This window comes from Corythoichthys intestinalis, chromosome 12 (assembly GCF_030265065.1).
Source record: "Corythoichthys intestinalis isolate RoL2023-P3 chromosome 12, ASM3026506v1, whole genome shotgun sequence".
Lineage (NCBI taxonomy): Eukaryota > Metazoa > Chordata > Actinopteri > Syngnathiformes > Syngnathidae > Corythoichthys > Corythoichthys intestinalis.
Window position 1 is genome coordinate 38,145,076 of NC_080406.1, and position 14,825 is coordinate 38,159,900.

General features: G+C 38.3%; 1 protein-coding gene across 1 annotated transcript in view; it reads right to left on the reverse strand.

Annotated features, from left to right (window-relative positions):
* The window catches only part of ptpn4a (protein tyrosine phosphatase non-receptor type 4a), a 140,552-nt gene that overhangs the window by 11,809 nt on the left and 113,918 nt on the right, over window positions 1-14,825 (reverse strand). Inside the window, exons 18-26 of the mRNA XM_057853196.1 lie at window positions 12,539-12,595; window positions 12,283-12,439; window positions 10,167-10,333; window positions 10,010-10,100; window positions 9,854-9,915; window positions 7,872-8,018; window positions 7,328-7,456; window positions 4,050-4,198; window positions 63-198 (exon numbers count right to left, since the gene is read on the reverse strand). Of these exons, the coding sequence (XP_057709179.1) occupies window positions 63-198; window positions 4,050-4,198; window positions 7,328-7,456; window positions 7,872-8,018; window positions 9,854-9,915; window positions 10,010-10,100; window positions 10,167-10,333; window positions 12,283-12,439; window positions 12,539-12,595 (1,095 nt within the window). The remainder of the gene's footprint in view (window positions 1-62; window positions 199-4,049; window positions 4,199-7,327; window positions 7,457-7,871; window positions 8,019-9,853; window positions 9,916-10,009; window positions 10,101-10,166; window positions 10,334-12,282; window positions 12,440-12,538; window positions 12,596-14,825) is intronic.

Below are 14,825 nucleotides of genomic sequence, written 5' to 3' on the forward strand. Positions count from 1 at the left end.
TTCGGCACCCCTGATTTAGATCAAGCAGGAGAAGCAAGATGGAAAAACGGTGCTCAACGTACGGGTGTCTGGATCATCATGGCTCTCTGGTCTCTCATGGTCCGGACGATTTCCAGAGGGAACACGGGCTGGCCGCACTCCATGAGACACAAGGCGGTTTCCATGGTGATCAGAACACCTGTCCGACCAATCCCAGCACTAGGAGAAAGCGGGAGGATTGACGTTTAATTCATTTTCTTTTTTAATTGATTTTTTGTTTTATTTTTTAATTGTGTCTGGCCATAGACTTTAGGGGTGTGACAAAATATCGAAATGGTGATATATCGTGATACAGTGTATCCCAAAAGGTTATCAATATGCTCCTGCCAAGAATCGAGATATTGTTTTAAAAAGTGTCAATGTTTTTAAAAAAAAAGGAACCAACAAGTTGCTACCAAAATTTTCCACCATAATAGCGCCTCAGTTAACTCTAAGGCTGCCATTGACCTTGCTCGACTCCAATCCATTTAGACTGGGAACCTTCGTTCATTCGACACAAGAGCATTCGCAGTCATTCTGTCTGATTTTTGGAGCATTTACAGGTCACTTGCTTTTCATTTACAGGTCATTTCCTGTTGAATTTAAGTCACTGCCTATTCATTTGGGTGATTCCCAGGTCACTTCCTGTTCTGTAACTCAAAATAAACAGGAGGTGACCCATAAAATACCCCCAAATTAACAGGAAATAACTAAAAATCAACAGGTAAATGACCTCAAATGGCGAATGTTCATTCGCTGCCACCCTCCCAGTTCAAATGGATTGGACGTCTACTAGTGATAAACTCATCCCAATTCACAGGGGAAGCTTGTTTATCTGTTTATTAGTTGTTTGTAAAATATCCTAGAATGATTTCCTGACCAATGTATCGATAATCGTTGTATCGCCATGTCATCAGATCGTCGTTATCGTGAGCTTTGTATCGCAAATCGTATTGTATCGCGAGGTAACAAGAGGTTCCCACTCCTAATAGACTTCATAAGGATATTAACGGGTCAGATTCGACCTTCACTGCGCCATGCCTTCAAGTAGGGGGCCGTCCCACAATCTGCTTCAGTTATTTCCAGTCGGTCGCAGCGACACATGCAGCGATCCAATGCCGGATTTATGTTGAAAAAGTACGAAAGAACCACAAACAAACAAGAAGGATTTTCTCAGGAGTGATTTTGTTTGAGGATTTAAGGTAATTATTATATTTTTCGTTTTTTTCATAAGAATTTTCAACGTAAAAAGCTCTTTGTTGTAAGGCTGCCACCACACTGTCTAACAGACTAGCATCATTCTTCGACATATTTACGTAAAATAAATGCTAACTGCACCTTTTTTTTTTTTTTGCTTTTGACCAAGAATTGGGACAGTTTTACATCCATGTTCCTAAAGATTTCAGGGATTTAAGCATTTATTCACAAGAATTTTTACCGAAAAGCTCTGTTTACATATGACGGCTGCCACATTGACTGACAAACTAGCATCGTACTTCGACATATTTACTTAAAATAAATGCCAACTGCACGTTTTTTTTCTTGTTTTCAACCAAGAATCGAGACAGTTTTACGTCCATATCTATAAAGAATTCAGGGGTTTAAGTATTTATTCACACAAGAATTTTCACTGGAAAAGCTCTGTTTACATAAGGCAGACGCCAGCTACATTCACTAACAGACTAGCATTGTATTTCGATATATTTACGTAAAATAAATTGTAACTGCACTTTTTCTTTTTTTTTTTGCTTTTGACCAAGAATCGAGACTGTTTTACGTCCATATCTATAAAGAATTCAGGGATTTAAGCATTTATTCACAAGAATTTTCACCGGAAAAGCTCTGTTTACATAAGGCGGCCGCCACATTGACCGACAGTAGCATCGTACGTCGACATATTTACTTAAAATAACTGCCAACTGCACGTTTTTTTGGCTTTTAACCAAGAATCGAGACTGTTTTACGTCCATATCTATAAAAAATTCGAGGATTTTATCATTTATTCACAAGAATTTTCACCGGAAAAGCTCTGTTTACATATGACGGCTGCCACATCGACTAACAGACTAGCATCGTATTCAACATATTTACGTAAAATAAATGCTAACGTCACGTTTTTTTTTTTTTTTGTAGCTTTTAACCAAAAATCGAGACTGTTTTACATCCATATCTATAAAGAATTCAGGGATTTAAGCATTTATTCACAAGAATTTTCACCGGAAAAGCTCTGTTTACATAAGGCTGCCACCACATTAACTGACAGAGTAGCATCGTACTTTTGGCTTTTAACCAAGAATCGAGACTGTTTTACACCCATATATAAAAAAAAAAAAATTCAAGGTTTTTATCATTTATTCACAAGATTTTTCACCGTAAAAGCTCTGTTTACATATGACAGCTGCCACATCGACTAACAGACTAGCATCTTTTGTAGCTTTTAACCAAAAATCGAGACTGTTTTACGTCCATATCTATAAAGAATTCAGGGATTTAAGCATTTATTCACAAGAATTTTCACCGGAAAAGCTCTGTTTACATAAGGCTGCCGCCACATTGACTGACAGAGTAGCATCGTACTTTTGGCTTTTAACCAAGAATCGAGACTGTTTTACACCCATATCTACAAAAAAAAATTCAAGGTTTTTATCATTTATTCACAAGAATTTTCACCGTAAAAGCTCTGTTTACATATGACGGCTGCCACATCGACTAACAGACTAGCATCGTACTTCAACATATTTACGCAAAATAAATACTTACAGCACTTTTTTTTTTGCCTTTAACCAAGAATCGAGACTGTTTTACGTCCATATTCCTAAAGAATTCAGGGATTTAAGCATTTATTCACAAGAATTTTTACCGGAAAAGCTCTGTGACATGTGATATGACGGCTGCCACATTGACTGACAGACCAGCATTGTACTTCAACATATTAACGTAAAATAAATGCTAACCCCACATTTTTTTTTTTGTTTTTTTGTTGTTGTTGCTTTTAACCAAAAATCGAGACTGTTTTACGTCCGTATCTATAAAGAATTCAGGGATTTAAGCATTTATTCACAAGAATTTTCAACGAAAAAAGCTCTTTGTCTGTGATTCCACTCGGTCAGATTTGACGGCCACGCCAACAATGCAGGCCCCATATAAATCTGCGTCAATATCATTATGAAGTCTATGGTCTGGCTGATTTTAATATGATGTTAAGCACTTTGAATTACCTTGTGTTGAATTGTGCGATACAAATATATTTTCTTTGGCTTAAAAGTTAATTATCCAGCAGTATTTAAGTCAACTCAAGTCACAAGCATGTTTACAATAGTTTTGAAGTGTTTTACATAGTTAGTTTTAGTTTAAAGAGTTGCTAGTTTTTCTTGAGATTACTTCATTTTATTATCAGTTTTTCATACTTTGTTTTTTTTTTTGGCAGGTTTTGTCAGGGGTAGTATTAAAAAATTACAACTCTCAACAAAAAAAAAATCCAGTTCATTTTAAACACCCGTAACAGCCCTTTGAAAAGCAAAATATATTTATCAATGCATTGCTTGAATGGAATGGAATGAAATTATATTATTATTGCTAGATGTCACAAAATGTATAAATTATTGCCACTTTCTTGGATTATACACAGGAAATACTAAATCTCATATATGGAAATACAGTATATTAATTAGTTACATATTTTCCTGTATACTGAAATATATTTTTGTTTCATAAGGAAGTCCACACATTGCTGCCTAGAAAGCAAGATGTGTGTAAATACTGCTTCTGTGAATAAAATATGGGAGTGTGTGTTTATTTTTTTAATTTTAGTCCATTTACATGTTTTAGTTAGCTTTGTGAACACACAAAACACATTCAGTTTGTGCTTTTTTTTTCTTTTATTATAGTTTGTATTTATTTCGGTTAAGAAAAATGTTTCTTATATTCTGGTTTTGTTCATTTGGTCCGCTTTCATTAACGATAATAACCTTGGTCATGAGCACCATACTTGTGCACCTTGCACTGGTCTGCCTTATTGTCGAGATTCGTACCTGCAGTGTACCACCATTGGCTGGTCCTGTCCAGTCCTTTTGCTCCGGACCAAAGCCACAAAGTCCAAGAAGTCAGTGGAGTCATCAGGGACACCGTGGTCGGGCCACGCCAAGTACTGGATCTGGGTCAGCTCTCTATGCTGCTCACTCTTCAAAAGCGGAACACATACAGAGACATGAATTTGACCGCATGAGAAATGTTCATTCACAAATGTAATTACTTTTCCCTTATTATTCATACAATTAATTCATAATAATAATAGTAATAATGTAATATATATAATCATTTTATTAGTATTATTTTATTTTTCTATTGCTTTCTAGACCGATACATTTTGAAATGCCAATCTACGCAAAAATGGTCAGGGAGTTCAACTGTACATACATGTGCACCCAAACAAATAATTACACATCTAAACATAACAACAAACTCATAAAAATGAACTCTGTTATTATTGTTTCATCTACTCCAGCAAAGACAAAGCAGTAGTCTGTAATTTAATGACCACCACAAGTGCAAGCACCAAACATAAGCAAACATGTTGTTTTGCTTCTGCTTTTTATCTTGCAACTTCACTCCACTTATTTGCTTTTGTTTGTTTCCCAGGAATCTGACTGACTAGGGTTGGTCGGGTTGTCATGGTAACCCAGATTTCAATACGTGGTCCACATGCGGGAGCAGCGGGAGCCAGAAAAAGAACAGCCCACACCTCTCACTATGGCAACACACCTTCTCTGGATCCTCAAATGAAAGTTCTTCTACGGCGGCCGCTCTCGCGCCGTCTTACATCCCTGTTTAATTATGCTCTCACCTCAAGTTGGGGTTTAATTTTTTGTTTTCTTAAATGCCCTCCTGCTCAAAATTTTCCACCAGAATTTTTTTATTTAATTTGAATGAAGCTTTCCAATGATGTATTACACATGCTAATTGGACAATTTTGAAATTTGGCAAATTGAGGGTCTCAGAGCCAAACTTCAAGCCACCTGAGTGTTTATATTTTTTAATGTATATTTAAATCCAGGTATCAGGGGTTAAAGTCAGAAATCTACAGCACTGCGGTTTTCGCCTATTTAGAGTTATTTATAAAATGTAACTGCCGGGATAGCCAAGGGACCACCGTAGTCTATTAATAACCGAATCTAATGTAGTAGTGAAGACATAATTACAGTAAAACACTGCTCGGCCATGTGTTGTCCATTTTTGCACTGCTCTGCAAGCTACTGTAGATAATTGAGCTTTCTTTATAACACCAAAAACTCATCAGTCACAACAGTCGTAAAAAGAGCGGCTCCAGTGGTTGTCTTTCAGCTTTCACATTACCTCATTCAAAAAGGAGAAAGATAACGACACAAAGAAAATGAACATGACAAGGACAAGTGCCAAAACTTGCCGTTTTCTAGGAAAACCCATACAATACAGCATGTTTTTATGCTGATAACATTGCATCATAGAGAGCAAGCTACAAAGCTGTGAAAACATATTTGCCTCCTTTTATCACCCACAGTTGTTTCAATTCATCAAGCCAAATTTAATATCCCACTTTATCCTACAATATTTAAGAATTGAAACAATTCTGCAAAGAAGATTGGTCCAAAATTCCTCCACGGCAGTGTGAAAGACTCATCAACAATTATCGCACATGTTTGATTTCAGTTACTGCTGCCGAAAGGTGACACAACTCAATATTTGATTTAGGGGGCAATTACTTTTTCACAAAAGCCTTGTTCAGGCTGGCAATCAAAATCAGATTTTTAGCCAATCCAGATTGAAACTGGATGGGTTTTTTGTAGTCTGAACAGTCACAAAGCACAGAAATCAGATATGGGATCGAAACCACACACAGTAGGTAATTTCATATCAGATATGGACAAGATGCTTCTCAGTCTGAACAGCTCAAATGGTATTTGACTGTCCGCGACATCATTATGCTGGATTTGCTGGACTCTTTCATTGCACAGCAACCTGTCTGGTGTGTCAATAATGTGGCCCAGTCTGAACAGTCCCTGATCTGATTTGGACACTTGCTAAAAACAATCTGAAGTCAGCCCTAAAAATCAGATCCGAGGAAGAATCAGGAAGAATCCCATTGGAATCAGATCTGCCTGCGGTCTGAACACAGCCATAGTGTCAAATTGGTGAGCGGGCAAATATTTTTCACATAAATAACAGACCATTGTGTTGCCTGATAAATGTAGTTTAGTCAAAAACATCAAATTGACCTGTTATGTTGCAATGCTACCAAACAGCCTAGATCATGTCAATATTTTTTCCGAGGGAGAAAGGAGAAAGTATGTCTGCAGTACAGCAAAATTCATTCAAAAAGATTTTTTTTTCTGGGAAAAAAAAAGTCATCGTGCGGCCTTTCAACTACTGTAATTTTCGGACTATAAGTCGCTACTTTTTTCCGCCTCATTTTGAATAGTCCAGTGCATGTTATTTGTTTATTTATTACTTTATTTGACAGCAGCGTCATAAGACCGTCATAATTATGACATGACACTATCATGGGCATTACTGAATGCTTATGACCGATGTCATTAATTGTCATCTGGCAAATTATGTCACTAACTCAATTTTTTTCCAGTTTGGATCTTTCATATCCATTTAAAAGTGAGATAATTTCCCAGATGTCATTAAATGACATCTGTTATAAGCATTCATTAATGCTCATGAAAGTGTCATGTCATAATAATGATTGTCTTATGACAGTCTTATGGTGCCACAGTCAAATAAAGTGTTACCAAATACCATAACGAGCAATTAGTGAAACAACTGGAACAGTAGCTGAAGAAATAATTAGCACAGAACATGAATTTTGTCTATAGCGCCGTAATGCATGCCAGGAGGCATGTTGGACGACAACAGTGCTGACAGCAGGTGGCAGCAGAGGTTGACTGTCTCCCTCAAGGGAGCAGTGATGGCCAAATGAAGCTTCTTGAAGCAATGAAGCTTTACAGCCAATTGGTTCAGAGCTTCATGGTGTTTAATTTGGTCTTATAATGCCGCTGTCAAAGTGTTACCGGTTAATATCTTTTGGTGTAAATATCCCATAATACAGTGAGGACAGATGAATCCTATAGTCCAGTGCGTCTATGAACAAATGCCGTTTCGTGTCTAATTTGGTGGGTGGCGGCGTATAGTCAGGTTTGCCTTTTAGTCCGAAAATTACTTTAATTCACTGCCATTGACAGTCATTTTTGCCAGCAGCATCAAGCGAATATTTATACCTGTGCTAATTTTGGTAATTAGTTTGAAAATGTTCATCAGTTCTGCTCACCTGTGAGTGCATGAGGTTCATTTCCCTGACCAGGAAGGCCGAATTGCCTTCCTCGTTGTGGCACGTAACAGTGAAGTCTCCATAAGTAGCACTGCTCTCTGGATTAGGCCAGTACTGGTGGCACTTCACCTAGGACAACAAAAAATAAAAAATAAAAATACACAAAACGGCAATCGATACATCTGTTCGTGAAACATTCTAATAAAGTTAAGACTAATTGTATGTATGCATTTACTTAAATGACCAGTATAGGACAATTAATCAAACAGTCTCAGTAACAGATCAGTTGCATGTCAATATATTTTTGTAAACTTTGAAATAAATTCAGATTTTCCTCATTGACAGCCCTGATTTAAATAGGCCAACACCAACCATGACAACTTCTATTAGAATTTGTGATTACTGAAACTGTTGGTTGAAAGAGTAAAATTCCAAGTTGTTGCTTTAGGAATATTTGATATAAAGTACGCAGTAAAAGCAAAATATGCAGGACCAACAACTCTTCAGTCTTAGATCGAAAAAAGAATGAAAATCCTCAACTTACCCGTCCCCTCTCAACCTGCGTTGTGAGCATGACCACCATGGACGAACCTTGCTCCCAGGTCATTTGCCAGAAGTCAGGGCAGGTGTTGGGCAAAGGACCTTGGCAAGCTATGTAGCGGTTTATGAGACTGGAGGCGGGAATCTCCATCTGTATGCACAAGGATTGTGATACAGAGAACCAGAGTTACTTTTAAAAAAATGAAGTTTTTTTTTTCCATTGAGCACACAGCAACTTTGGCATATTGCCAATAAGAAAAAAGTGAAACTATGTTGTAACTATTTTAAAGGGATCCACGGATGGAAAGATTTCTAGTTCTTGAAAGATAAATGTTATTATGAGTTAAAATAAATGTTATTATGAGTGAAAATAATTTGATATTGAAAGCCCTCTTGATGTTTTCGTTTTTATACAATTTGTAAAAGTTGTTTAGCTAGTAGGTCGGCATTGTTGTTGACGTCGCAGGGCAGTGACGTCACATGGTTACGCTGCCAGGCTTCCAGAGTATAACACTAGCGACATAAACATGCCATCTGTTCAACCCAATTTGAACCAGAGAGGAACATTAATGAGCATGACAGCACTGTCGATATTTCACAAAACAACTCGGATGAGCAAAATAAACAGGAAAGACGGGATGAGACGTGACGAGAGTAGGGGGAAAAACATTGTGTTCTGCCAAAATGTGCTACACCTGCGAAACATTTCTACAAGAGGCGAATTTGACACCCAAAATACTACCGTGCGCTTTCAGCTTGTTTTGTTTAGATGCATACTGATAGAACATACTAAAGATACCTTAAGAAAATACTTAAACGTAGTACCATAACATCAAATAAGGATGTTGTTTGAATATGCTGCGTGACTAATGTAGTCAACAGATCATCAATCTTGCTTTAAAGCTACCAATAAGAAAACACGATGCTTAAAAGTATGAGAGGGAAACACATGCAAAAAGTATTTTGAGGCAATGAAAAGGTAATAAAAGACTCAATAAAAACACAAATAGTAAGTACTGGCCGTTTTTAACCAATTAGCGCATGTGTTGGACGTCTCATCGAGTAGAAGGAATCGCAGTAACACAGTTGTATTCGTCGAGTGACAGTGACAATCTACATCATCACCCTGAGCGTCCATAAAACATGACGCCCTCCGTAGGTCAAAACATCTACTCAATATTATAGATTTTTAAATCAATGGCAATATTTTAGTAAGAGTGAACAATTGTGGTTTGTTAGAGCCCACAAGTCTTCAAGTCAGAGGTTCCCTTTAATGTCATTTCATATTTCAGCACAATGGCCGCCATTGATGGCGAGACTTCCAATCCATTTGGACTGGGACGGTCGGCAGCGATACATGATCATTCAATGTCAGCCATCTCCGTTCAAAAGGAGTTGACTATTGTTTTCAATGGCAGTGAATGAGTTAAAGAGCTTTTGCCTTAACTCTTGAAAGGACACTCATTTAAATACTATTAATCAACAGTGAAGAAAGAAATATATAGATAAACTTTAGAGTGTTATTGGGGGCTATAAGCAGAGTTAATCTCTCATGGAAAGGCCCAAAAACAGGAAGTGACCCAGAAATGCACCAAAATCAGCAAGAAGTGACCCAAAAAGAATAGGAAGTGACCAGTAAATGCCCCAAAATCCACAGGATGGGACTCACACGAGTCAGCACCAGCAGAGCAAAGCATCCCCACAATTTTTTCCAGAAATTGCATTTTTAGTTAATTTAGTTTTCATGAACATTTTTTCTCATTTATTAATGTATTTATTAATATAAAAAAATATATGAAAAAATACGAATTACTAATAAAAAGAAAAAAAAAAAGATTTTGTTAATAACAATAATTGAAGTTACGTTTGTTACATTACCCAAAATACAACATGCCCGATTAAGGGTTAGCCATTGTTTTAGATTTATAGAGAGCTATTTAGCGGTAGATGATGGATGGATAAAGAGGTAGGAAAAGAAGAACTCACATTAATGTAATTTGCATTGATGTAGTCATCTGTGCTTTTTAGAATGACCCGCGTGGCATCGTCTTAAAAGACAAAGAGAAAAGCAAACATGTTTATGCAGTGATAAGTGACAGTGTGTTCTTTAGTTTTATTAAAGTTTGTAAGACAATCCCATACAAGGAGAGATGTCTCTGTAGCGATTTTTGGAAACGTTCTGAGGTAATTTGGCACAAAGCATGGTCATCCCTGGCCTCTTTCTGTAAAGTTGCTGTAAGAAAAAGCAGAGAGTTGATAAAAAATACTGCTTTACGACTGTTTGCGCATTTCAACTCACATCAAACTGGGCTAGTATGGCCCCGCTGCTTAGACCGTCCTTTAGCGCAACCATGGAGTCCCTCAGAGCATGCTGGTCTAGCTGGGTGGGGTCCTGAGGGGACTTTTCTGGGATGTACTGGAAATCTGGTTCTGAGTCCACCTTCTCTTCCACTACGTCATATATAGCTGGATGGGGAAAAGAATCAATGTTTACATCCATTTATTCCATTAATACATTCAGTTTTGAACAGAAGTTTACGCACACTCTAAATAAACAGCCAAAATTAATGACATTCATGGCCAAAATGAGTGTATAAACATCCTACCACAACTGTTCACAGATTGTAACATAATGCTGTGATCAAGGTGATGGTGATATTCAAAATGACAGCAAAACAAAATCAAAGCAGACAGATCGTCAACACATTTAAATGTTACAGTACGTATCCGCTTTGATGTTTGACTGCATGTAAATCCCCCTTTGACCTACTTAACGCCAAGAATTCCAATGATTCATCATCTTCAAACACTCCCTGAAGCTGTGGAAGGTGAACACATAGAGCTAAAATTCAAGTATATTTGGAAGCAAATCTATAAAGTGATATTTTAACCTAGAGACAAGATGATGGTTAATGTCATCAGCTTACGGCAGCAGCACCTCCCACTGGTGTATAAATGCGTGAAGAACAGCCTGTAAAGCCGTTTGGGCATTATAATGGTGTAGATAACAAGTAGAGATGTCCCGATCATATATTTTTGCACCTGATTTCGAGTCACCTGATGTTGAGGATCTGCCTAAACAGTGTACCAATCCGATAGGTCGGCAATCTAATTCATTACAAAACATACATTTGTTTTTTCTCTTGACAATTACTTGTCCGTCTTCATTATTTTGGGAGCGTTTTAGCTCAAGGACACCTTGCTAGTAATCGGGATGTTGATTTACATCTCTAATAAATGGCAGAAATTTGAGACTTAAATCCTTAGAGGTGTGTCATGACATTTGGCACAGGTTATTTTCTTTGGCAGAGGTAAATGTATCATCCAAATCATATTCATGATGGAATAAATCAAACACTCTTCAACCGCGGGTTTTAATACACAAATCAAATTTTTTCGTGTTTTTCCGACTTGACGGTATGAACCTCAATTCAAATCCGATCTAGGTCATTTTCGTATGTGGTTAAAATCCGATTTGGCCCCCATTTTCAGAATTTGGCTGCGGTCTGAACTCTCAATTCTCTCAAATCAGAATTCATTGACGGAATTCATGCAGTAATTACATCAGCAAAGAGCAAAAGAGGCAAGGAGTTACAGCAGTGACTGAGCTGTGCATTAGCGTTAGCGCCTAGCTTGAACTCGGCTTTTCGGGAAGCGGTGGGCTTGACAAGAGCTAAAGAGGCAGGGAGTTACAGCAGCGATGGAGCTGTGCATTTAGCGTTAGCACCTAGCTTGAACTTGGCTTTTAGGGAAGAGATGGGCTTGACCACAGTCATGAAAAAATAAAATGGAGTAGGAGGATAAGCCTGAGAATGCTCTGTTTTCTTTCTGTGCGCCAAAAGGGAAATATTTCAATATTGCTTACATGGCCGAGATTCGGGGCAAACTGTCCGTATGTGTGTGTCATGCACGTACAATGCATGCATGAGTTCTGTCAATCCATCAAAACTTTGAATATAAGAGTAAATGGGGATTATTTATGTCTGTTATTTGTGTTTTTGGAAATCAAAATATGATCGCACTAGAATGACGTAGAGCCAGCATGTGTAAGCATTTGTTTTGATGCTTCTGTGCATGCGGGTCAGTTTGTTCACTGCATGTCGGAGTAAGAGTTGGTACACAAGCGTGCTACATTTACGGGCTGAAAGGGAAAAGGCAGTCTGAACGGGCACGCCAAAAAAAAAAAAAAAAAAAAACATATGAAGAAAAATTGGATTTGTGCATTAAAGACCTACGGTATGAACCAAGCCAAGCCACTCTTTCGTAACAATTCATTTAACTACAAAATAGAGAATTTCAAGGTAGATGATGCTAGAGTTGGTGTTTTATTTTTTAATGCTTATTTTTCATTATTTTGTGTGCTTTTGTGAGTTAATTTCTCTCCTGTGAATCAATGATCCTGTTTCACATCTTACCGTTTGGCCTGACCAATAGGATGAGCTCTCCAGAGTGGCTTTCACAACTCGCCTTAATGAACATGACAACCTGGTCATGGGTGTGGTCCGAGATGTCCCGCCCATTAATTAAGACCACCTGGTCGCCTTCATTTAGGCGGGGCACGCATAAGTCAGCCTGACAAAGACAGCGAGAACAATATAGTGAAATGAGAGGTCTGTTAAAAAAATTCATTTTTAAATGTGATCCCAAATGTATAAATGTATGTTCACTTACTGATGTCCCAGGAGCAACTCTGGACACTATAATTGGCATTTTCTGATCAGCTCCACCCTGAAGATTAAAACAAAGACAAGAACAGTAAAAAATGTCAACTTCTGAAACTAACGACTTTAAATTTGCTGCACATACTTTAGAGTGAACAAACCCAAACGCAGAGGTGAGTAAAATAGCCAAAAATTTTACTCAAGTAAGAGTAGCGTTACTTCAAAATAATATTACTCAAGTAAAAGTAGTCATCCAAAAAATGTACACAAGTAAAAAAGTATTTGGTGAGAAGAATACTCAAGTAATGAGAAACATTGTGAGTAACTGCTTATATTTTTGTTGGATTTTTTTTTTTTTAAACAATGGTATTTTCTTTTCTGAGCACAAAGTTATCTATATGGACTGTTGTTATAATGATACTGTAGAATAAATAATCCATTACATAACCACACTAAGCCAAAGAAATACGAAAAAAAAAATTTATATCATTGAATTCCCCACGAGAGAAAAAAATTTTACATAAACGAAGCATTATTCGTCCAAAGAGCATGACTGCCCACTGGTGGACAAAGTAGTTCCGAATTTGAATAGTGAAGAGTTCCTTCATAATTACTATTTTGAAATTAAAAGGATCATATCTCCGTTTTCCGTGGTAACTTAGAGAGGTTAAAATCTGCACTTTCGAGTCATGTTGAGGGCAGCGCTCTATAACAAATACCTTAATTTTTACGGTGCTTTAAAAACACCACATGATTGAACAGGCTGGCTTGAAGATGGAATGGCAAGCTTGTGTCTGATTGGTATAATGGAGTCGTGTGATTATTGTTGCGACGTCTCATTGGTGAAATCGGTGGAGCTAACCCCGTAATACACCAGGCACGTATCTACTCTTGGCATCGCTGACATAAAAAAAAAAATTTTTTTTTTTTTAAATCTAATTTGTACAATAAAGAAGAAAAATGTAACGACATTGGTGTAGACCAAAGTATTGGAGTAAGAGTAGTGTTTTCTTCTTCAGAAATCCACTCAAGTAATGCCCCTTTCCCACTGAAACTAGTGGGTCAATGCGCGTTTTTTCCAAGCCGATGCAACCCACTAGAAATTGGCATTTGGCACCTTTCCCATTGACAAAAAAAAGCGGTGTCTTTTTTTTTTTTTTTTTCCACCCGTCTAACCCCCCACCCCTCCTCAGCCGTGCGTAAGGTTACGTGACGTCACCACGCTAAAATGCGCGTCGACAATTCATTCAGATCAAGGAAGTAAACAATGCAGAGCAACATGGAAGCTTCCTTTCCGTTTGTGTTCTCCGTTTTCATGCTTTTTACTGCCCTCAAGATGATCAAAATGCAGCAAAGGATCAACACTCTACTTGTGCTGAGGCAACGTAGGCGACGTGAAGTCTTCTTCTTCTACTAGCTTTGTTATGTGCATCGACGTAACTGCGGTTGTGGGGCGTGTTAAATGGGAGGCGACTGGCACGTTGTTATGACGCATCACTGTTGACCCGGGGTTTTGCTTTCACACTGCATGACGATCAGAGCCGAGGTGATTTTAACGCGGGTCGCTTGGCGGGTTGATTGACACGAGTCGAGGCGGGTCGCTGCACCTTTCCCACTGCCACCAAAAGCCGATTGTTAGTGGGTTGACACGAGTTTTTTGGCCAGTGGGAAAGGGGTATAAAACTACTCTTATGCCCCTTTCCCACTGAAACCAGTGGGTCAACGCGCATTTTTTCCAAGCCGATGCGACCCACTAACAATTGGCATTTGGCACCTTTCCCATTGACAAAAAAAAAAAAAAAAAAGCCGTGTCTTTTTTTTTTCACCCGTCTAACCCCCCGACCCCTCTTCCTCCGTGCGTAAGGTTACGTGACGTCACCACACTAAGATGCGCGTCGACAAGTGTGACCGAATTCATTCAGTTCAAGGAAGTAAACAATGCAGAGCAACATGGAAGCCTCCTTTCCGTTTGTGTTCTCTGTTTTCATGCTTTTTACTACCCTCAAAATGGTCGAAATGCAGCAAAGGATCAACACTCTGCTTGTGCCGAGGCAACGTAGGCAACGTGAATTTTGGTTTGAAATTGAAAGGAGTTATGACGTATCACGTAAGAGCCTACGTCACAACGTAGATTAGGGTGTTGACTGTTGACCCGGGGTTTTGCTTTCACACTGCATGACAATCAGAGCCAAGGTGATTTTAACGCGGGTTGCTTGGCGGGTTGATTGACACGGGTGGAGGCAGGTCGCTGCACCTTTCCCACTGCCACCAAAAGCCGATTGTTAGTGGGTTGACAT